This window comes from Arachis ipaensis, chromosome B1, assembly GCF_059453495.1.
Source record: "Arachis ipaensis isolate K30076 ecotype BB chromosome B1, ASM5945349v1, whole genome shotgun sequence".
Lineage (NCBI taxonomy): Eukaryota > Viridiplantae > Streptophyta > Magnoliopsida > Fabales > Fabaceae > Arachis > Arachis ipaensis.
In genome coordinates this window covers 7,401,092-7,425,586 of record NC_142436.1, presented here as the reverse complement: position 1 = coordinate 7,425,586, position 24,495 = coordinate 7,401,092, and the positions used below count along the sequence as shown (strand labels likewise).

The 24,495-nt window shown below is 36.4% G+C and overlaps 3 protein-coding genes across 5 annotated transcripts; 2 read left to right on the top strand and 1 right to left on the bottom strand.

The window, feature by feature from the left end:
- The first annotated feature begins 209 nt into the window (after positions 1-209).
- LOC148575639 (uncharacterized) lies at positions 210-7,683 on the top strand. Its single transcript, XM_088501061.1, has 2 exons — positions 210-1,302; positions 7,658-7,683. The coding sequence occupies exons 1-2, from the start codon at positions 210-212 to the stop codon at positions 7,681-7,683; spliced, it is 1,119 nt and encodes a 372-aa protein (XP_088357187.1).
- Positions 7,684-14,793: 7,110 nt separating this feature from the next.
- LOC107614609 (uridine kinase-like protein 3) lies at positions 14,794-20,676 on the top strand. Of its 3 annotated transcripts, none has more exons than XM_088500937.1 (15): positions 14,794-14,933; positions 15,776-15,934; positions 16,244-16,335; positions 16,521-16,590; positions 16,871-16,989; positions 17,198-17,294; positions 17,580-17,659; positions 17,922-17,999; positions 18,107-18,190; positions 18,271-18,331; positions 19,284-19,344; positions 19,488-19,581; positions 19,672-19,744; positions 19,869-19,951; positions 20,272-20,676. In XM_088500937.1, the coding sequence occupies exons 2-15, from the start codon at positions 15,784-15,786 to the stop codon at positions 20,443-20,445; spliced, it is 1,317 nt and encodes a 438-aa protein (XP_088357063.1). In that variant the 5' UTR covers positions 14,794-14,933; positions 15,776-15,783; the 3' UTR covers positions 20,446-20,676. The 3 variants fall into 3 exon arrangements, with proteins under 3 accessions (XP_088357063.1, XP_088357064.1, XP_088357065.1); XM_088500938.1 differs by having other exon boundaries at positions 15,773-15,934; XM_088500939.1 differs by lacking the exons at positions 14,794-14,933; positions 15,776-15,934 and adding an exon at positions 15,974-15,994.
- Positions 20,677-22,147: 1,471 nt separating this feature from the next.
- LOC107616387 (Late embryogenesis abundant (LEA) hydroxyproline-rich glycoprotein family) lies at positions 22,148-23,374 on the bottom strand. Its single transcript, XM_016318351.3, has one exon. It carries the CDS (start codon positions 23,109-23,111, stop codon positions 22,341-22,343), a length of 771 nt encoding a protein of 256 aa, XP_016173837.1. The 5' UTR covers positions 23,112-23,374; the 3' UTR covers positions 22,148-22,340.
- Positions 23,375-24,495: the final 1,121 nt, after the last annotated feature.

Sequence of the window (24,495 nt, the reverse complement as noted above, 5' to 3'; positions counted from 1 at the left end):
TCAGAGCAGTTCGTTCCTGTAGAGCCTGAGGAATGGACTGACTATGCTTCTGTGCATTCTCTGTATGTGTGTTATGTGCTGTTAGTATATCTACTTGATATAGTTGGCATAAACGTTCATGAGCATGCATTTGGGACTTTGAAGCACTAAACTTCCGATATTGAGACTGATCAACTTAATATCGATTGTTTGGTGTGTATAGGAACCAGATGGCGCCTCGTGGACGCGGTAGAGGCCGTGGGAGAGGACATACGAATGCTCGTGCGCCGGAGACTAACCCTAATGACCCGGTGAACTTTATGACTGCGTTGGAGAACATGGCTGCTGCTATGCAAGCCACTGCTGAGGCTCTTGGTCAACAGATGAACGACCATGGTAATGACGGAGGTGGAGTTCAGGACCCGATGACACTGGCAAACTTTTTGAAGGTTAATCCACCGAAGTTCAAGGGAACTACTAGCCCGACTGAAGCTGATACGTGGTTTCAGGCTATGGAACGAGCACTGCAAGTGCAGGTGGTACCTGAAGTGCAGCATGTGGAGTTCGCTACCTATTTGCTCACTGGTGAAGCGTCGCATTGGTGGCAAGGAATCCGACGCCTCCTGCAGCAGGGTGATGATTATATCACCTGGGACGTCTTCCAAGAGGAGTTCTATAAGAAGTACTTTCCGACTTCTGCTAGGACGGCCAAGGAGCTTGAATTGTTGCAGCTGAAGCAGGGTACTATGTCCGTATCTGAGTATACTGACTTGTTTGAGGAGCTATTCAGATTCTCTCGTATGTGTCAAGGGACTCCGGTGGAATATGAGGAATGGAAGTGTGTTAAGTACGAAGGAGGACTCCGGAGCGATATTTTCAGTTCAGTGGGACCAATGGAGATTAGGACTTTCTCCGAATTGGTGAACAAGTGTAGGGTTGCTGAAGAGTGTGTGAAGAGGGCAGTCACTGAGAAAGGAAATCACAAGGGATCATTTCCACAAAACCGAGGAAAGAGCTTTGCACCTAGAGGTCCGCCCTTCAAGAGGGGAGGTTCTTTTAGGAGGCCCAACAACAACAACTCCCAAGGGAAAAGGTTTGGGAAGCAGCCTCAGAATGATCAAGCTTGTACTAGGTGTGGAAGTCACCATCCGGGAGTACCATGCAAGGCCGGATGGGGTTTGTGCTACAATTGTGGAAAGGCGGGGCATAAAGCCGCAAGTTGTCCGAAGAAGCAAAAGCAAGGTGCTGGGAAAGCACAACAGACTGGTCGGGTGTTCACCACCTCAGCTGTGGGTGCAGAGGGATCCGAGACACTCATTCGAGGTAACTGTGAAATGGCTGGTCAAACTTTAAATGCTTTATTTGATTCGGGAGCATCGCATTCATTTATTGCATTTGAGAAAGCCCATGAATTAGGATTGAAGATCGTAACCTTAGGTTATGACTTAAAAGTGTATAATGCTACCCATGAAGTCATGGTAACTAGGCTAGGATGCCCGAAAGTTTCGTTTAGGTTCAAGCAGCGTGATTTTGTCCATAATTTAATCTGCTTACCGATGATCGGTCTTGATCTTATCTTGGGATTGGACTGGTTATCCGAAAACCATGTCCTGCTTGATTGTTCTACCAAGTCGGTGTACTTTATGCCGGAGGATACAAAAGGGCCGGTTGTGGTGAATAATTATTACTTGAATTCGATGATGGTGAACTGTTCTGGAATCGAATGTCAGGGTATCCTGTTGTTAACCGCGGGTGTTTCGGGTGATGATCAAATGTTGGATCAAATTTCGGTAGTGTGTGAGTTTCCAGAAGTGTTTCCCGATGATATTGAGAAATTTCCACCTAACCGAGAGATCGAGTTTGCTATTGAGTTGGTGCCTGGGGCGGGACCAATCTCAAGTGCTCCTTATAGAATGTCACCATTAGAGATGGCCGAGCTAAAGTCTCAGTTAGAGGAATTGTTGGGTAAGAACTTTATTCGACCAAGTGTATCCCCGTGGGGTGCTCCAGTGTTACTGGTAAAGAAGAAAGATGGAAGTATGCGACTCTGTGTGGATTACAGGCAGCTGAACAAGGTCACCATAAAGAATAAGTACCCATTGCCGAGGATTGATGATCTCATGGATCAGTTACAAGGAGCTGGGATTTTCTCCAAGATCGATTTGCGATCCGGTTATCACCAGATAAGGGTGAAGGGTGAGGATATCCCTAAGACCGCTTTCAGGACTCGTTATGGTCATTACGAGTATACTGTAATGTCCTTTGGGTTGACGAACGCTCCTGCAGTGTTTATGGATTACATGAATAGAGTATTCCGTCCGTTTCTGGATAAATTCGTTGTTGTCTTCATTGATGACATACTGATTTACTCCAAAACTGAAGAAGAGCATGCGGAACACTTGCGGACCGTGTTGCAGATTTTAAAGGAGAAGAAACTCTATGCGAAACTGTCTAAGTGTGAGTTTTGGAAGAGTGAGGTAAAGTTTTTGGGTCACGTGGTGAGTAAGAAGGGAATAGCCGTAGATCCAACCAAGGTAGAAGCTGTGATGGATTGGAAGCAACCAACCACAGTAACTGAGATAAGGAGTTTTCTGGGTTTAGCTGGCTATTACCGAAGATTCATCAAAGGCTTTTCGCAATTAGCTTTGCCGTTGACAAAGTTAACCCGCAAGGACACTCCGTTTGTTTGGACTCCTGAGTGCGAAGAGAGCTTTCAGACATTGAAGAAAAAGTTGACCACTGCACCTGTGTTAGTGTTACCTGAGCCGAACGAGCCTTTTGAGGTGTACTGTGATGCATCGTTAAAGGGCTTAGGATGCGTGCTGATGCAGCATCATAATGTGGTGGCGTATGCTTCATGACAGTTGAGACCTCATGAAGTTAGTTACCCTACGCACGATCTGGAACTCGCTGCGGTCGTGTTTGCCTTGAAGGTGTGGAGGCATTATCTCTATGGGGTTAAGTTCCAAGTCTTCTCTGATCACAAGAGCTTGAAATACCTCTTTGATCAGAAAGAGCTTAATATGAGGCAAAGGAGATGGATGGAATTGTTGAAAGACTATGACTTTGAGTTAAATTACCATCCTGGAAAAGCGAATATAGTGGCGGATGCGTTAAGTCGGAAGTCGTTATATGCGGCTTGGATGATGCTTCAAGAGGAGAAGTTGCTCAAGGGATTCGAGAGTCTAAAAATTGGTGCTCGAGAAGTATCGGGAACCTTGTGTTTGAGCCGATTAGAAATCTCAAGTGACTTTAAGTTCGAACTCCTAAAGGCTCATGAAAATGATGGAGCGTTATGGAAGGTGTTACCGGCTATCGAGCAAGGAAAACAATGGAGAGTGTCGGAAGAAAAAGATGGGTTATGGAGATTCAAGGGTAGGATCATTGTGCCGGATGTTGGTACTTTGAGGCAAGATATCTTAAAGGAGGCACACAAAAGCGGATTCTCCATTCACCCGGGGAGTACTAAGATGTACCATGATTTAAAGGCGATGTTTTGGTGGCCGGGTATGAAGAATGATGTGGCGGAATATGTTTCAAAGTGCTTAACTTGTCAAAAGGTAAAGATTGAACATCAAAGACCTTCTGGGATGTTGCAACCTTTAGAGGTTCCGCAATGGAAATGGGAAAGTATTGCAATGGACTTTGTGTCGGGATTGCCAAGGACTAGGACTGGTTTTGATGCTATCTGGGTGATTGTGGACCGACTGACGAAGTCAGCTCACTTTTTGCCCATTCGGATGACTTACACCCTTGAGGAGCTAGCTCGGTTATACATAAAGGAGATTGTGAGACTCCATGGTGTACCTGCTACTATAATCTCTGATAGAGATCCTCGTTTCACTTCGAGATTCTGGGGTGCATTTCAGAAAGCTTTTGGAACCCGATTAAGCTTGAGTACAGCTTACCATCCTCAAACAGATGGTCAATCTGAAAGGACGATCCAAACACTAGAGGATATGTTGAGAGCTTGTGTTTTGGACCAACCGGCGAGTTGGGATCGGTATATGCCGTTAGTAGAGTTTGCATACAATAATAGTTACCATGCGAGCATCGGAATGGCTCCGTATGAGGCATTGTATGGGAGGAAATGTCAATCTCCGCTATGTTGGTATGAAGCTGGAGAGAAAGGCTTGTTGGGGCCGGAAATGATAGCTGAGACCACTGAACAAGTCAAGAAAATCCGAGACAGGATGCTTACGGCGCAGAGTCGCCAAAAGAGTTACGCCGATCAGAGGCGGAAGCCCTTGGAATTTGAGGAAGGAGATCATGTTTTCCTGAAGGTTACTCCGACCACAGGAGTAGGTAGAGCGATTAAAGCAAAGAAGTTGAATCCTCGATACATTGGTCCATTTCAGATCCTGGAGAGGATTGGGCCGGTGGCGTATCGGGTGGCTCTACCACCTCATCTTTCGAACCTGCACGATGTGTTTCACGTGTCGCAGCTTCGGAAGTACACTCCTGATGCTAGCCATGTGTTAGAACCCGAATCGGTTCAGTTAAGGGAAGATTTGACGCTTCCAGTGGCTCCAGTCAGAATTGATGATACTAGTATTAAACGATTGCGTGGAAAAGAGGTTTCATTAGTCAAAGTGGCTTGGAGTCGAGGCGGTGTTGAGGAACACACTTGGGAACTTGAGTCGGAGATGCGAACGGATTATCCGCACTTATTCTCAGGTAATTGAATTTGAATTTTGTGGGCAAAATTCCCAATTAGGTGGGTAGAATGTAAGACCCGGTTAATTAATGGCTAATTAATCCATAAATGAGAATTTATTCTAGAAAGCCAAAAATGTTATTTTTATTGCTAAATGTGATAGAGAAGATTGAGACGAGAATTTCGGTACCAATTTTATAGAATTCGGACCAAGATTGGACCGAACAGGCCAAACCGGTCCAACCGGACCCAAAGTGGGCCCTTGGCCCAACTAAACTAAACCAAAACCCTAGTTTTCAGCACTCTCTCTCCTCACAACACACTAAACACGCTGAAAATGGAGGCTATGGAGGGAAGAACACTCTCTCAAGTTCTCTCCCTTGGTTGATCTTCAAACCACCATAACTTTTGATCTAGAGCTCCGATTGCCGCACCGTTTGCGGCCATGCGTTCACCGCGGAGAGCTCTACAAAACCCATACAATCAATCTTGAGGTAAGCCATGTTTTACTGTTCGAAATTCCAGCCCTTGATTTCGAGTTTCATGAGCAAAAATGTTGAGATTTTGGGTTCTTTGATGTTATAGGACCCAACTCTCTTGAAGGAGAAGGTTAATCTTGTCTCCTTGAACCTTGGGTGTGGTAAGATTCTCAACCCTAGTGTAAATTGTTGTTCTATGATGTTTGGGTATTGAGATGTTGTGTATGGATATGATGATTGTGGCTTAGGTTGTGTATATGTGAATATTGGAGCTTGATTGGTGATTTTGGAAAGCTTGAAAGAGGGTTTTGTGTGATAAAAATCTGTTCTTGGAGGTGTTGATACCTTGAGAGCTTGTGGACAAGTGGTTTGGAAGTGCTCCGGTTGAGCTTGGGAAATCGGCTAAGGTATGGTTTCGGTTTCCTATATCTAATATGTAATGTGGTAGGAAATACTTAGGCTAGAGGCCCTAAGATAGGAATTGAATTGTTGGTGTTGTTGAATGGTTGAGATATATGATGTGTTCATATATGTGATTATGAATATTGATGCCTTGATTGTGTGATATATGAGAAATGCATGTTGTGATATATGCTTGATGGATGATTGAGGTTGAATTGATGGGTGGTATCATGTTGATGGTGAGTATGATGTTGATCATGTATAATGATGGTTGATTTGGAAATTGATATTATTGGAAATTGGGATGAGAAGGATGTATGACATGAGATTGTGTTTGTCCTTTAGCCATTGATTGAGAAGTGTTAAAATGGTTGGAGGTAGTTTTGGGAATTTTGGTAAAATGTCAATGTGTGAGTTGAGGATGGCTTGTTGTTGATTTTGGTACATTTTGAATGATTTCAAAGAGAAGGGTTGAAATTGGCATGTTTTGAAAATGGCACTTTGTGGTTTTGAATGAAAATATGGTTTTTGGGTATACTTTGATGGGACATAACTTGGACTACGGATCTTTGATTTGTGCCAAATCTATTTAGAAATGAAATTGAATTCGGGATGTCCATGCCGTTCGAAAAACGGGTGAAAAATGATTTAAAATGAGAGAGTTATGACCGTCGGAAGATTGGGGGTTGAATCTGTGAATTCTGCAGCTTTTAACTTAGAAAAATTTTAGCAGAATGACCCCTCGCGCATAGGCGCACTTGGCGCGTACGCGCCGTTCTTCGAGAAAGCATCATCCACGCATGCGCGTGGTGTGCGCGGGCGCGTCGATGCGCTGCATCGAATGCCCAGCCATTTTCCAGAGAGTTGTGCCAGAGTTGTGCCAGTTTTGTGCCTGGGGCACAATGTATTTGCGCGTATGCGTGGCTGACACGTGCGCGTCGTTTGGCTAATTTTCAATCCACGCGTTCGCGCGTATGACGCTTGCGCGTCGATGAAGTTTTAAGGCCATCCACGCGTGCGCGTGGAGTGCGCGTACGCGTGGACCTGTTTTCATCCCAAAGTTGATTTTTGAGTTTTAAAAGCCAAATTTCATACTTCTAAGCCTCCGATCTCACCACGTATGTCTTAAATCATTATGATATGCCTAGCATGAGAAAAAGGGCTAGTGAATGTGGTAACTTACGAGTGAAGCAAGGGGAAAAATGAATGATCATTGAGGATCAAAGATGATTATGTGAGATGCGGAGGATGGCGGTGGAAGTGCTTGTTGTGCCATGGGCCGAAGGGCCGTAATTGTTAATGAATTGGCTGGTTATGAATTTAACCGTGAGCCGGATGGCTAGATTATTACCGTGTTACGGCGAAACCATGATTATGGCTAAGTATAAATGCATATATGTTGTTGAATGAATTGTGAATGTTTGCACTTCCACCATCGGAGATGAGGGTTTCCCTGGGTAGTAGCAGTGGCTAGCCACCACGTGCTCCAGGTTGAGACTCGAAGCTCTGTTAACCCAATGTCGTAAGTGTGGCCGGGCACTGTGAAAGGCCCGGATGAGCTCGCCCCCGTAAATATTCACCAGTGATGGTGATGGATAAATATTCACCAGTGAGGGTGATGGATATGGATCATGATTATGATCAAGTTTATGACGAGTATAACTCGAGTTGGGGATGCGCGACAGAGGGTCAGTCCAATGGTTAGCTACCAGGACTTGTCGGGTTGGCTCTATAACCGACAGATGATATCATCAGCCACTAGGGACAGGCATGCATCATAAGCATACTACATGAATTGTTTGAGATTGCCTATTTGACTGCATATTACTTGCTATTTGTCTAAATGTCTTAATTGTTCTTATTTGTAAATCTCTTGTCTGATATAACTGTGTTTGCTATATTATACTCCTGCTGGTGGTTGGGAGGTCTGAAGGAATTGGAAAGGGAAGTATTAGTTAGAATGAAGAATCTTTAGTCAGTTGCCACTTACGATTTAGCTTGTTTATAAGCTTTGATATTATCTGGAGGAAGTTCTAGGATTGCCTTCGGCTTTCCTCTATTATTATGTATTATATATGTGGAAGCTGTTACCGTGCTGGGGACCTCTGGTTCTCACCCATGCGGATTTTGTGGTTTTCAGATGCAGGACGCGAGGTTTCTCGTTGAGGCATGCTGGAGACTTCTGGATTAGCGAAGATCCTTTGTTCTCGGGACTCTGTTTTGGGATATATATTTTGTTTAGATACTTTTATCTCCACTAAATAATACAAACTGTGATGACTCCTTCTAGAGGGGGATTTTGGAGATTAGATTTCTGTATTTGTGTCCCTTTGGGTTTCCTTTGGGGTTTCCCTTATTTTATTATATGTATATATTGCTATGCTCGAATCGGTTATCTTCGCCGCCGGATTTTGAGCCTTGATATTCCTGTTTTTGATACTCTTTATATATACGATCTTGCGTTAGCTTATCCTTTGCTCGTTGTGTTAGTGATCGGAGTGTTGCGCTTTCGAGTTGCGGTTTTTGTCTACCCCTTTTTCTACAAGGCTCCTAGTTATAATCAATTATTCATACTACTATACGTACTAAATTTTTGTTTTAGAGGTCGTAATACCTTGCCATCTCTGAATTATGACTTAAGCATAAGACTCTGTATGGTAGGGTGTTACAGTGAGCAACTGCGTATTGCCAAAAATAATGTGAAATTCTTGATTGAAATAGCAGTGCTCTAGCAACACCTAAAATATACTGGTGTTTCTACACAAGAAGTTTGGTGTAAAATCCCAGTTGATGCAAAAAAGGATTTTAGAGTGAACTCTGGCCCATTGTCAATTCTTATACACTTAACTTATTTTTCAAATTGTACTCTGACAAAATTCACAAAATTAATAACCAATTGTGATACTTCAGATTTGGTCTTCATAAAAAAAAATCCAAGTGAATTTGCTCTTGCCATCCACCACAGTAAAAAAATACCTATGTTCTTCATTGGAAGGGACAGAAATAGGACCCCAGATATCCATATGAACTAAGTCAAAATAATCTTTTATTTTAGTTGTGCTAAGATTAAAAGATAATTTCTTTTGTTTTGCAAAATGACATGAATCACAAGAAAGTTTTGAAGCAATACAATCTATAAAAGGATAATACTTCTTTGGAAAAATCAATTTATGCATGGGTATGTGTCCTAATCTAAGATGCCAAATGTTGTTGTGCTCACTGTGTGAAGGTGTGGTGGGATGAGTAGTAGTCGTAGTTGCCGTCAATGAAGCTTGCTTTGTTAGAAGAGGGGGAAAGTAAGAAAATTTTGGTTCTCTACTCATTGTATATAACCCTTCTATACACTCAACAATGCCAATCATCTTTGATGTGGATCTATCTTGTATCTCACAACACTTATCATTGATTAACAGTTGACAATGTAAGTTTGAGGTTAACTTTGACACAGATATCAGTTTAAAATCAAAAGAAGGAATGTATAAAACATTTTTTAGAAATTTTTTTTTAGAATGTGATTGTGCCAATGATGGTGCTAACAGTTTTGGTCCCATTTAGCAATATCACATTGATTGGAGCAATATTTTGAAAACTTGCAAAATCTTTTAAGTCAAAAGTCACATGATCTGTTGCACCGGAATCAATGATCCATAGTGCAGATTTTGGAGTGATAATACTCATAATTCTCGCATTAAAATGTAATGCAATGGTTTTACCTGGAGTGGAAGTCTGAATGGAATTAGTCAAAATTTGATTTGCATTATGAGGTTGTTGCTGCACACTTTTGTCTTTGATAAACTCTAATAAGGCAAATCTTTGCTATGGAGTGAACCCAGATCTTGATATTCCAGTGTTCTCTTGGAGACAATTGAGCTGGAATTGTTTGTCATTGAGTATATCATCATGCCCCCTCAGTGATCACGTGATTGATGGTGGTATTATGTTGCTGTCGTTGATAGAAATGGGAGGAGTACTCATACTTCTTATAGCATACATCTTCTGTGTGGCCTTACTTGTTGCAATGAGAGCAAGCCAATGTAGCTCCACGACCTCTACAATGGGAGGATCTGTTTACCATGTTCGCCATTTTGAGAAATCAATGAATCACAGAGTAATAGAGATTCAAATTTTCTTCCTTCCAACTCGTTGATCGGAACAGCTATGTTCACCAAGAAAGAATCTTGCGAAATAGCCTCTCATCAAACTCTATTGGATGAGTTTGAAGGAAGAGGTAAGAATGGGGAAAGAAAATATCGAAAGAAAAATTAGGGACAGAAAGAAAATGGCAAAATTGGATTGATCTCAATTCACAACTTTTTTTTTAATTTGATTCACAGCTTGGTTGTCAAGATTGCGAGAACCGGACCGGTCATTGAACCGGTCAAGTGACTGATTCAATAGTTTAATGGTTCAACCGGAGTTCAACCGGTTTAGTTAAAATATACAATAAAATTATAAAAAAATTCAATATATAATAACAATAAACTGAGTTTTCTTAATAGCAGAAGATTTGTTAACCAAACATTTGTTCCTTTCATAAGACCATCTTAATCTTAGATTCATTTAACAATACATTGCCATGGCAATTGATTGTTGCAGCTTCCATATGCAGCAATCATAAGGAGGGGAAATCATTAAACAGAGAATGCCCCTGTCTCCAGTAGAAACGTGTCAAATATTATCACAATTGTCATTTCTTTTAATCAAGAGAGGCAGTAAGAATTAAAAAAAAAAACAGTATTAGAAACTCGAATTCAGTACTTCCACATATCAATAAAACCTCAACAACAAGAAGAAATAAGAGATCAGAGCTCAATTTTGTTAGATGATGAAGAAACAGAAGAAGAAGAATTTAATCTAATCGCAGATCCAATTGCGATACCAACTCGCAAAGTTAACACAACAACATGCAAGCAAAAGGATATGGCGATTGCGGTGAGGAACATGTAGCTGCGATGGCGCCTGGCGAAAAGAGGCAGTGGAAGGAGGAGATTGAGGGTGCTCTACCACCATCTCCAATCTTCAGTGGTGATGTCGCTAACAATGCTAGTAGCAGCGTCACGGTCGACGCCTCTGCAGAAGGGAAAGGGAAGGCGGTTGCAGTGATGGAGATGATGAACGCGACTCCACTAGATCTGATCTGCGACACCAGTAGTGCAATGCTCCGAAAACCAAGATGAGCAAATGGCAGCTACATCGTTGCAGAGAGGAAGCAAGTGGACTTCTCTGGCGCGTGGGATTATGGAACCTATCTGGGAGGAGATCGCAGAAGAAGATGAGGCTGGTGTGGTGGAACTTGGAAGAGAAATTAGGGTTGAGGTGTGGTGGCTGGTGAATGAGGGAACTGGGTCTCTGTTTGCGTAAGGGGTTGGGTAATTGGGTTACCGGGTCAGCTAGTAAATGGGTTGGTTTTTTTTTTTCAACATTGTAAAAAACCGTTAAAAACCCGTCTGGTTTGACCGGTTCACCGGTTCGACCGGTTTTTTACTGGTTTTTTATAGACTGGTTTTTGGGATCAACCGGACCGGCCTGATAACCAGTTCTCGGTTAATCCGGTTGAACTGGCCGGTCTGGTCCGGTTTTCAGAACCATGTTGGTTGCTCTCCACGCTCACCGCACCATGAAGAAAATCTCATGCGCTAAGCTGTTCAAGCTGTGATGTTGATGGTTTGATGAACCAGAAGGGATTAAAAGAGGGAGATAAATAAGTTCTTCTCATTGTTGAAGAGAATGAAAAATCCTCTTAAAAAATATATTTGTTGAGTTATTACACCTTATATATTATGTACTTCTTATGTACTCTCACTAAAAAAATAATTACAATAGTAAGCCTATTATTGATAAAAAAATAATTTAGATAACACGTGATCACTTAATATACCGTCGTAAGTCTTCTGATCACCGTCTTTGTTAATAGATCCATTGAAATTTAACTTAATAGAAAGGTAATTTGAGATTTTGAGGGAATTTAATGAATTTGTTTTTCAAAAAAACATTCAATTATTTTTCTTGATTTAAACTATCTCTTCGTGCATTATACTATTTAACTAAGTACACCAAATCATATATCTTACTTTTATCTAATATATTGTCTTTCTCAAAAATATGTTTGTTACTATGATATTTTTATTGTTTATTCTTCCTGACAAATATAGAAAATGGTGGACTAATTCCGTAAGCAAATAAATAAATGTAAATGAATTTTCATTTGAACTTTGCTGCAATAATTCGGATAAGAAAAAGTTAATTCGGTATACGCTACTTGCATAAAGCCATGACACCTTTTAAATCCCCCAAGATTATGAAAAAGACAAAGTAGAAGATGATGGAAATAAAAAAGGGAACTAAATTAAGACATGGCATAGCATAATAATAATTAACCAAGTTAGTAACATATAAACGGATAAAAGCCACGTACACTAACTTCCAAGATAAAAATAACGAAATCTAAAAAAGTATGACTTGATCCCTGAAGTTAAATTTGTCAAATTCAATTAATTATAAACACAACTGTGATTAATTGCTTTCATACAAGTATGTGCCGTTGGTCGTCATTTCGTTTAAGTAAGTGTTAAAATTTAAATTTTATTTTATGTGTAATAATTTATTAGTTAAAAATAAATTTTTAAATAAAATTTAAATTTATGATAAATTAGTCGTTATTCTATAAATAAACATTTAATTCAATTTTTATTTTATTCGAAAGACATTATAATTTTTGTAAAAAAAAAAAGACAAATCAGTCTTTGTCCCATACTTTTGTAAAACGTTGTGATTCTTTCGTTATTTTTTCTAACAAAAACAAACAAAAATGTCCTAAATTAACGTTGATGATATAGAGATTAACACTTTGTTGAGTTTTACGTTGGCGATTAAAAATGGACAGGAGTTGGTCTGTCCCGCTTTAAAAATACAATGTCTCAGAATTTTAAAGGATATCGATTTTGCTTTCTATTAAAGCGGGACAGATCAACCCTCTATCCAAGTTTTAATGACGAACATGCACGTGGAATTTAACAAAGTATTAACCTCTACATCTTCAATGTTAACTAACACGTAAGATATTTCCGTTAGTTTTGGTTAGGAGAGATGGCGAAAGGACCGCGACGTCTCACGAAAATATGGGACAGGAAGCAATTTGTCCTTTTTTTTTTTGGACAAGGGTCGCGATATCTTTTGAAAAAAAGAACAGAGACCGAATTAGGTGTTCACTCTTATCTTGTGAGCAAAACAAAATGATTTTTCTTTGAATATTTAAAAAAAAAAAGAGTGAATACTCCACCCGACTCCTGACAATTACGTTGAAAGGACAACGAGGCCCCAAGTAAAAAATACATTCAATTCCGTTCCTGATCTTTTTTTTTTTGGGACTGATTAGTTTCTATACCAAAAAAATAATATTGACTTTTTTTGGCACAGAAACCTCGTTGTCCTTTCAAAATAATTATCAAAGGCCGAATTAAATTTTTTTTTGTCAAGGACCTGGTTATCTTTCGAAGTAATTATCAAGAACTGTTTTTGATTTTTCTAAAAAATAAATTGTTCCTGGTGGGACCCAATTGAAGCTTCTATGACAAATTGACATTGAGTCAATGAGTTAAGAAGCGGAACGAAACTTCCTAAAACGACATGCCGTATTGGTTAAAATATATAGCTGAAAGCAGCAGCCAGTGGTCCCAACTCTGATTCACTGCCACGTCGGATTTTACAAAAATCCGATCAGCTTTGAAGAACCCACACTGACATGCTCAGAAAGTCAGAAACATTACAAAAGAATAAATATAATTAAAAAAAACTACTAAAAATGGAACACAAATTTAGCGAGGAAAAATCTAAAATAATCACGACAAGTTTGAAACACGAATTGTATATACTTTTTAGTTCAAAAATATTTTATATAATTGATTAATTATATTATTTTATTTGAATAATGTTTCACATAATAAATATAAAAATAATTATTTTTTATTAATTTAATAATATAAAATTGAATATATGTATACAGTTTTTGAAAATAATATATATTCATAATTCTTTTAGTATTGTTTAGAATTTAGACAATCTTAAATAAAAAAAGTAACTTTTTTTTTTAAAATTAAATAACAACCTCACTAACTAAAAAACCTTTAAAGTAATAATTTTAGCATCTAAATATGTAATGTTACAAGTAAAGTTTGATTAAAATTTCTTTAGTATGTCTCAAATTACAATAAATTATTTGTTGAAAATACTTTTATTATTTCTATATATAGATATATATATATCAAGACGAAAATTCACATTAAGTTATTTTTATATAAAATTAATTATTGTTAAGAATTATTAGATAATAATTTAATCAAATTTATTAAATTATTTGATAATTTTTAATTATTAATTTCATATAAAAATAAATATATTTAAATTTTCACAGTATATCAAAGTGTATTTTGATGGGACTCTTCATTATGTGAAGTTACCCCGCCATCTTCAACTTGATAAAGTGACGATCCATGAAAATTAAGTGAGAATGGATTTTAGGAGAAGTTTATAATTACAAGTTTACAACTATAATATCTCTCTCTCCCTCTCAAATGACCATAACTAAATATCTTTTACAATAATTATCAAGTATGATTTAATATTTTTTATATTATTATTACCTAACTTTATAAAAATTGATTTTTATACTCAAATGTTTAAAAATGAATCTTACAAGTTATCTAATGAATAAAACATATCTTCCTATTTTTAATAAATTTAATTAAATATATATTTGTCATTTTCACATTTCAAGATAATATTTATTCAGCATTTTTCTTACAAATAAATAGTGACGCATTTATACCTTAATTTAATTATTAAATAAAATGATCATGGCAAATAATTTTAGATTTTTTCATTAAAGCATAATATTTAATTTGGATAAATAATTTAATTAAATTTTTTTTTAAAATAGTGTAAATAATAAATATTTATATTAAAAATATTTATTTTAAAAGAAATATGATAAATAATTTTTTTATATTTTTTATAAATATTTAAATAATTTTAAAAAAATTATAATTTAATTTTAAAAATTATACCAAATATTAATACTATTATTTTTTATAAGTGAAAAACTAAAAAAAAATAAATTTAAAGCTTTTCAAATAAACTCGATGACAAAGATTTTGTATATATATATATATATATACACCCTCTTTTTAGGCTTTGAATTTTACGCTGGTGATTTGGTAGGGACATGGTGAAATTGGTAATTTGAGATGAAATAGAGGGTCCATTTACCAAAAAATAAAAGCAGCACCAAATTCTTCATAATCTGTGTTTAAACATTGACACACCCTCTCTTTGATAACTCTTAAACCTCTTTTGATTCAGCAGGTCATCGCTACACTCACTCAATCTCTCTTCAACTAATTTCTTGTGTCCAGTTTCAGGTGAGTTCTGAAATCAACATCTTTTATTGTTATTTTTTCATTACAACAAATCCCTGTGAGCATTGCTTGATTTTTATGTTACTACTGTTTGGTACTGTATTCAATTTTGATCAAAGCTGCAATCTTTCATTTCATTTCTCCATGTTTCCCATGGGATCTGAGACCCCATTTGAGTTTAGCCTCTTTGCTTGATTGGGATTGTATATTTTATACAATGATGAAATGGGCAAGCATAAAGTTTGCATTTTTATTTTAACTATTATTTATATTTTATTGGGTGTTGGTTGCATTGGAATGAACTTGTCCAATCCTTGCTTGAACTGCCCCCCTTTTTTGGCTTCTAAAGTTTTTCATTAACAAAATAAGATCATGCCCATTCATTATAGCTGTTTTATGAATGTTCTGGAAATGAGACAACAGGTCTTGTTATTCACCTTTATAAGAAAGAAAAATGGTGTGTGGTAGGTATTAGAGAATAGAAACCTTTGTAATTTTACCTCAGCATGCTTTAGGAATTTACCAGAGTTTAAGGTCACATATAAAATGAAAATTACAAGACCTAGAATGAGTTTATCATAACCTGTCTTAATCTGCTATCTTATTCAGTACAATCGTCTGCATATCCAATTAGCATTGTCATCGACTATATTGTCTTCTATCATTGGTTCATTCAACTTAATCCAATCAGACATATTTTGAGTTAAAACTAAATTGTGTATTTATTTATCTTTTTGTTTTATGTTTTTGCTGAGATATTAAATGGGGACCGGTGTGAGATGTCCCTATCTTTTGTTTATGTTATTGGTTTCTCTATATGTGAATATCAACCGATATTTTAGTAGGTCTTTGCATGGATACTAAATCAGCTGTTGATTTGATGGAGTCTTCCTCCGAGGTTCACTTTTCTGGATTTCACATGGATGGTTTTGAGCAAAGAAAGTCAGGCATGGAACAACCGACAACATCAGCGACTGACATGTATAAACAACCATTTGTCATAGGTGTGTTTTCTCACGAGTCACGACATGCCTTTAACATGTATAAACAACCATTTGTCATAGCTTTTCGCGAGTCATAGGTGGATACTAAGACATGTCTTTTTTTGGGTATTTCATGCCTTGCAGATTGCTTCAATTTGTTGATGGTAGCTACTACATATATAGTTATTATTGAACAAACATCTACTGCTTTCTGAAATAATAATAAAAAATGAGAGTCTTAATTGGGATGCCTTTAGTTTCAATTTTACAAAATTTCCATCATTTTTGTAGGGAATTTAATTTATTTATTGTTTGTGTTTCATCATGCAGGTGTTGCTGGTGGTGCAGCATCAGGCAAGACTGCAGTTTGTGATATGATTATTCAGCAACTTCATGATCAACGAGTTGTATTAGTTAATCAGGTAGTGATTTCTTTTTGTTACTGCTTATAATATCATCAAAATTGAGATTTATTAGCTATGTCAAAATTATTATAGAATGCAAACAATTAACTTTGTAGTCCCATTGTTCCAATTTCTTTCTTTATTTATTACTCTGACCACCTGTTCCTTTCTTCCTCTCGTCACATTTTCTTAATTTATGACAGGATTCTTTTTACCATAACTTGACTGAAGAGGAACTTGCTCGTGTACAGGATTACAACTTTGACCATCCTGGTCAGTAAAATGATACTTTTGAGTCTTTAATTTCAGTGACCTTATAGAGTATGAAATATTATCTGATGTTACTGGGGCAGCTTTATGTATTCTATTATTATGTAGCTTATTTACAAAATCTGGAATTCGGTTTTTCTGAAATCTTTTAATGGTTTCACACATTTACATTTAAATAATTAATGTAACTGTACCCACCTAGGCCTTAGTTGTTGTTGCCGTGCTTTAATGCATGGCTCCCTAATGCATGTGAATGTTCTTTTACTGATGTTGGCATCAGCAGATGCTTTTGATACTGAGCTATTGCTATGTGTTATGGACAAGTTGAAGCGTGGTGAGGCAGTAGATATTCCAAAGTACGACTTCAAGAGTTACAAGAGTGATGTGTATCCAAAAAGAAGGGTATGTCACTGGAAATCTCATTTTGGATTAGGTGCTTTAGCCTCACTTTTCTCAAAATTCTTAACAGCTTTAGATTGAAATCTATTTTAGAGCTTGTAAAAAAATATATTTAGCATTTAATCCCGATGCATAATTTTGATTGTCAAGAATACAATTACAATAATATGTCACTGCCATTCAAATAATGTTGCTGTGATGTGCCTTTTAGGTAAACCCCTCAGATGTTATAATTTTGGAAGGGATCCTTGTTTTCCATGATCCACGTGTTCGGGAGTTGATGAATATGAAGATATTTGTTGATACAGGTCTTTTATTATTGTTGTTCCACCCTTAAGTTGGACTTTATTTTCTGTAATTTATTTGGGATCTGTACTCATTTCATTTTTATTTCTCTCAGTATTCTTTTCTTGTTGTGTGTGTTCTGTTGTAGCATATGGCATTTATATGGGATCTATTGTTAGATTTATTTCATTTTTATTCATGGAATTGTTTTCTTTTCCCTCTGTACTAATTCACATTGTGTTTCTTATAGTCATTTGTTAAAATACTAAGTTAAGCTGTCGCTTTACATATTAAACTGTTCAGCGCAGATGCTGATGTTCGTCTGGCGAGAAGGATTAGACGAGATACTGGCGAGAAGGGTCGGGATATTGCAGTAGTTCTTGATCAGGTAACAACTTCTGTCCACACCATGCATGCTACCATGAATGACTTGTTTTGTGCTTGTCATAAAATTAACTTAACACATTCTTTTGAAGGCTATGTTTCAATTTAATGGATTTTGCAAGCTGATTCATATGTAATCCTTGTTGCGGTATTCAAAATTTGTGAAACCAGCATTTGATGATTTTATTCTCCCTACAAAGAAGTATGCTGATATCATTATACCGCGTGGGGGAGATAATCATGTAGCCATTGACCTGATTGTACAGCATATCCGCACGAAGCTTGGTCAACATGACCTGTGTAAAATATATTCCAATTTATATGTCATTCAGTCAACTTTTCAGGTACCATTTTCTTGCTATTGATCTTCACTATCATCTCATCCTAGGGAGAACTCCAAAATTGGGTTTGCTATAAAGATTGAATCCTCGTTGTAATTGCTTCTATGCAGATACGGGGCATGCATACCCTGATACGTGATGCTCAGATAACAAAGCACGATTTTGTATTTTATTCTGACCGTTTGATTCGTTTGGTAAGCAGACAGGATCCATTTTTTTTTTTTCATGATTTTTTTATGATATGGCTTTTTCATTAATTTATGCACTTGACCAGGTTGTTGAACATGGGCTGGGGCATCTGCCATTTACAGAAAAGCAAGTAATCACTCCCACTGGTAACCTCTTCTTTTCTATTCTTTCCTTCTGAGATTATTGTGCCATAAAAGCTTCATGTGTTTTTGTCTTTCTTTCTTTCTTTTTTCAAATCCTTGCAGCTAAAGGATCTACTTGGATTTTTGTGGCCACTATGGTTCTTCATAGATGCTTCATTCCCTACTTTTACTAAATATTATCATGGATGATTTGTATATAGTGTAGTTGGTCTCTATAAGGAACCAAAAGCCAGAGAATATGAGTAGTGTGATTGTATTATTTGTATTGATGAGTCTGGAATTCAGCTCACATTTGTAGAGAAGATAGAAGAGAATTAGAAGCAAGCACTATAGCAGCCTCCACTCTCCCTCAACAGAAAAACACACACGTGCACTGTGCGAACACCCACCTGCCAGTATGGCATTCCCTTGCACTTAACTTCTGCACAAGTTAAGGTCTTGAGGTCCACTCAGTTCTCCCACTCCCCGATTTTGCTTAATTCCAAAACTTGTCCTCAGAGATGTTCTGCCGATCTTCTTCCTACATATCCTAACCACCTAAGACGAGACGAGATTCTACTGTCTTTTTAACAATAGACGCTATTCTAACTTTTTCTTTTATCCTTGTTTCTTGTTTTGTCTATACGTGTTTGGTCGCTCATCCATCTACATGTCAGCAAAATTCTATGGACAAATTGCGAAACAAATGTGTGTAGTGTTCATGTTATAGTACCTCTAGATATTCAAATCACCTAAGACGAGATTCTACCATCTTTGCAACAATAGGTCAACTTTTTCTTTTATATCTTGTTCTTGTTTTGTCTATACGTGTTTGACCGCTCATCCATCTACAATCAGGGAAACCCAATGGACAAGTTGGGAAACAAATGCGTTTAGTGTTCGTGTTATAGTACCTCTAGAAGTTCTGTTTTTGAACCTTCTCATGGTAATCTCTGGTTGTTTTCTTTCAATACAGGTTCTGTATACACTGGCGTGGACTTTTGTAAGAGATTGTGTGGTGTCTCTGTCATCAGGAGGTATTAATCTTGTCGAATTTTCGAACTTCCATATGGTGACTAAAGTATCTATTCTATTTAAATCAAATAACACCACTTGATATTTGATAATTCATTCCTTAGTGGCACTTATTGTATTTAAATCTAACATCTGCTAATTTCAGTGGGGAGAGTATGGAGAATGCTTTACGAGCATGCTGTAAAGGTATCAAGATCGGGAAAATTCTAATTCACAGAGAAGGTGACAACGGTCAGCAGGTTTGTCTCTCTGCATGTATAAGTCAGGCACATATCTATGTCTTTTGAGTGTCATGATCATTGCAAGTTTAACCTTCCATCAATGAGCAGCTAATATACGAAAAGCTTCCAAACGATATCTCGGATAGGCACGTGTTACTGTTGGATCCTATCCTTGGCACAGGTTTGTTGTTCTCTTGCATGTTTTCATTGTTGCTCTGATCTTTCTAATTGTTTCTCACCTACGGCAACCTGAATCAACATTTTCGCCATGACGGTTTTGATTTGAATCAACAATTCATCTTCAGGTAATTCGGCTGTACAAGCGATCTCTTTACTTATAAGAAAGGGTGTACCGGAGTCCAACATTATATTTCTCAACCTGATATCTGTAAGTCAAAGATTTCTTTGTTCCTATATACTTTTTGGCCCTTTTTACTTAACAATATAATTATAGAGTAAATAAATCCCCATCTCATCACTAAAAAAAACAAGACAAATTACTCTTTCAAGATTTCAAAGTGACAATTTTTGTCTCTCACCGGCTAACTTCGTCCGCATTGTTCAAATAAAGTGGACAACCTGGCATTTTAGTCTTCCTGTTTTCAGCTAGGACGACATCCGGAATTTACTCATAATTATATTATTTGTGTTTCTTTTTAAGGGCCGAGTTGACGATTACTAACATCAATCGTCGCCTCATCTTTTCAGGCACCTCAAGGTGTTCATGTGGTCTGCAAAAAGTTTCCTAGAATAAAAATAGTGACATCTGAGATCGAGATTGGTTTGAATAAAGATTATCGCGTCATACCAGGCATGGGTGAGTTCGGCGACCGGTACTTCGGAACAGATGATGATGAGCAGTTGGTGGTTCCTTCACAGTAGTTCCTTACTAGGGAAGAAATTTCTACAATGTTTTTTCAGCTTATCAAAATTAAAAACAACAGTACCATGGGAGAAATAGGTTGAAGTGGCAGAATCTTAGTTTTAAACAAAATCTTGAAGTGAGCTTTGAGAACATCATTTCCTTGTGCTTTTGTTTGAGAATGCTCAAATGAAAATCTCATGTGTACCTATTTACTATAATAACAGAACCAGATTTGTCCTTTGTACTTATGTTGGTTTCTTCAGACATATTCATGCATTATTAATTCGGTGTATACAATCTTTAAACTGAATCCATAAAGAGAGTTTCGATTTTGACACATTCATAATAATTTGATAGAGTTTAGCATGCTAGAGGTTTGTTCATCCAGAAAGAAATTAAAAAGGATCATAGGCTTGTGCAAAGCAAGTTTGTTTTGAGTTTTAACATATTTGTATAAAGTTTTAAAATAGTAAAATATTTTAATTTTTTTTAAAAAATAAATCAGTTGAGTTTTCTTAAGTCATGAAAAAAACACAATTTGTAAAATTATATATTACAGTATCAGAAGGGAATATTTCCCTTGAAAATGAACTTATAAGATTTGTTGCACAAATCACTCATAAATTTTGTGATTATTTTTTAGCTTCAAATAATTCAGACGGCTTTTAAGAGAATATAATCCACTAGTGGAGATAACCAGAGTGAAAAGCAGGACTTATGTGAGTATCTGCTTTGAAAATTCTGTATTAACTAGATTAAGTGACATAAATTTGAGTTTATATGCTATCAGGCATGACATCTTTTTATTTAATTTTAGTATAAATTACACTATTCTTATATTTTATAAAATATAGTAATTGTTACAAAACTAAGTCATGATAAAATAAAAGAACAATGTATGTTATATACTTCATTACTTAATTTATTAGAGATAAGTGTATTTTATCCTAAACAATTTGATGCAAGTAAAAATTTTGAAACCTTGGTTCATTGTCCATCAATCTTTGCAGAACCTTTTGTTCCACATTTTGGCTTTAATTGCTTTAGACAGTCAAAAAGATATCTAATAAGTACAGCTGATATATAATAAATTTTATGCAATTAAGAAAACAAAATAGTGTTGAAGGACACTTTCCAAAACCCTTAGGAAATTCAAGTTATTGATTGCTGTGTTCTTTGTATAAAAAAATTAGGTGTAATTATTCTGCTTATATTTATAGTTTTATTAAATTTTAATTAGGTTTCTATCGTTTAAAATTTATAATTGAATATATATATTAGATCATTTTTTTTTTAAATTAGGTTGTCTCAAACTATTGTTATTAAAAATATAAAATACTTTTAAAATATTTGTTTTTGTGTTTAATATAGAATGAATTATGGAATATTCTAAAAGCAAATATTTTTTTATTGCATTTTTTTCTGAAAATAATAACTAGTAAAGATAAAAATCTAATTACAAATTTTTATCTAATATTAATATTTAATTACAAACTTTTAAATTACAAGAATCTAATTAAAAATTTGGTAAAATTATAAGAATTAATAGAATAATTAGAAAAGAAATTACTATGTCTAAGTGCCTAACTAGTAGAAAACTATACCAAAATGATTAAATAAGTCAAATATAACAGAAGTACCTATTCCCTTATAAAATCAAGAGTAGTAAAGATAATTTGAACATTTATTTGTTATTTGCAGATGAAATGAATCCCCCAACATCATATTCTCTGATTTAATTATCTACATACCAAACACCTTGAAAATTCATCATCTAATCATTTTCCCTTTTTCATTCTTTTACCATCTATATCATATGGTATATTTATCAAACATTTTACAGAATCATTCTTATGCACAACTATATAGTATAGAAAACATTAAATCAAACAAGCAAAGAATAACCTTATGTTCATCTCTTTGTTATGCAGTTTCTTGCTACTAATACTCCAGTTGGTGGACCAGTCATCTCAATCTGGCATCTACTATGCAACCAATAAGATACATGAATTAGACCAATGGTGATTTTCACTCTAAATGTTCCCTTCACATTGTAGATTACCCTATTGTTCTGAACTTGCTTTTGAAGCTTCACACCAATATCCTGAGGCAAAAACACCAAGCTAGATATGAAGTTCACTGATTGCAACTTGCTTTCTCTTCTCCTCTGAGGGAACGGCTCTATCGACTGTGCCGATATGAGCCTCTCAGAGAAGAAGAGCTCGATGTCTAAAGACTCGAAAAGGACATTGATTTTTTTGTTGGGGTTGGTGAAGTTTGCAAGGAGGGTGAAGTCACCATTGATGTAATTTGGAGAGTCAAAGTACACCAAATTGAGGTTTGCATTTGGAATATCAAAAATGGGGGTTCTTGGTTTTATGATAAGGAAGATTATCAATGTTGCAATACCAAAGAAGATAAGGACAAGGCTGAATATTAGGCATAGAACTGCAGTGAACCATATGATTGGATTTGTTCTCTTTGGTTGAGGTTGTCTTAGTGGTGTTCTTGGTGGCCTAATTAGCTTTGTTGTAACAGAATTTGGTGCATTTGTTTCAATAGAATTTTGGTTTCTTGTTTGTTTTGTTGATATGACAATTTGGTCAAGTGAAATTGGTTTCGATTGTTTTCTTGGTGGGGGTGAGAGCTGTGGCGGCGGCGGCGGCGGTGGAAGAGAAAGCATGTTTTAGTGATCTATGTAGTACAAAGAGGAAGAGATGAATGTGGAGATTAGGATGAAGGTGTTTGTCTATTATTCTAAAATAGAGTGATGGTGTTAAGGAAAGTGAAAAGTGAAGATAAGAAGCAGCTTTTAATTGTGTTATTATAGTGGGGACAATGTAGTATTTTTTTTTTCTTCTTCTGGGTATTAGCAAAAGGTTGAGTTTACAGGGTGGTGGTGCTAAAGTACTAAAGTTGGAGCAGATTTGAGGATTGGATTTTGAATTTTTGTTTTTAGGTTGTAGTGTTTTTGAGAAAGTGCTAAAGAAGTTTCAAGTGCTTAAGAGAACCACCACCTCACATTCTTTATTTCATCACGATTTAAGAATGTTGGAACTCAATGGCTGCTAGATTTGGTCAAAATGGTAAATTGAATAGAATTATACACTACTCAATTGAAGTCTTTAAAATCTTTCTATTTACTCATTACGAAATATCATGTCAACTTATTCATTATCTATTATTAAATAGAAAATTAAAACAAGTTAACAAGATGTCTTGTATATTCCAAAACTATGTATTTGATGGGTGGGATGTTTAAGGACTAAGGAAGCTAGCTGCTAGGAAGTATATAAAACAAAGAATAAAATAATGTTGGATAGTGACCCTTTCTTTTTATGGATACAGTGATGAAGTCCATGCTTTTCTGCCGAGTCTCAATCACAGGAATTGAGCATGTACGCAATTTATGCTATTTGGTGCTTTGTTCATTCTTCTACTTGGATAAGGGTCTCAAAAGTTTATATAAACTGGCGTAATAACCAAATTGGATTGGTCTAGTGATTAACTCATTAGTTCGCTTAAACAAGTGTTGGGGTTCAAATTTCACCTTGTGCACCCTTAAATGGAACTCCGATCCACAACGGATTATTCCTTGGCTTATCGGGTTGAGAGATACCGTGAAAAACCAAAAAAAAAAAAAAAAAAAACTGGCCTAATAATCCATTGCACCACATGTCCAAGAAGAAGCTGAAAGGGCTTTCCAGAATTCGGTTCCTCCTAAGGAGACTGAACAATCACTTCCAATATTAGCAAGACACACGAAATAGATTCCACACAAATTTAACGCATCTCATTTAGATGCACTCATAATAAACATGGATCCCATTTTGTTAAAGCAGTACTCACTAATTTATGGATTCCACACACATTTTCTTTATAAAACTCTAAATCTCCGTGAGACCACAAAATCGCGAATTCTAACTGTGGAATCAGTCACTCACTCATGTAATTATCAAGTTAGGCTACTTACATTATATCCTTTGGAGACCGGCCTTTTCCTGAACACTGCGTTGAGCGAGATGTTTGTGCACTGAATTGCTCCTTTTTAACTGTGCACATGCAAG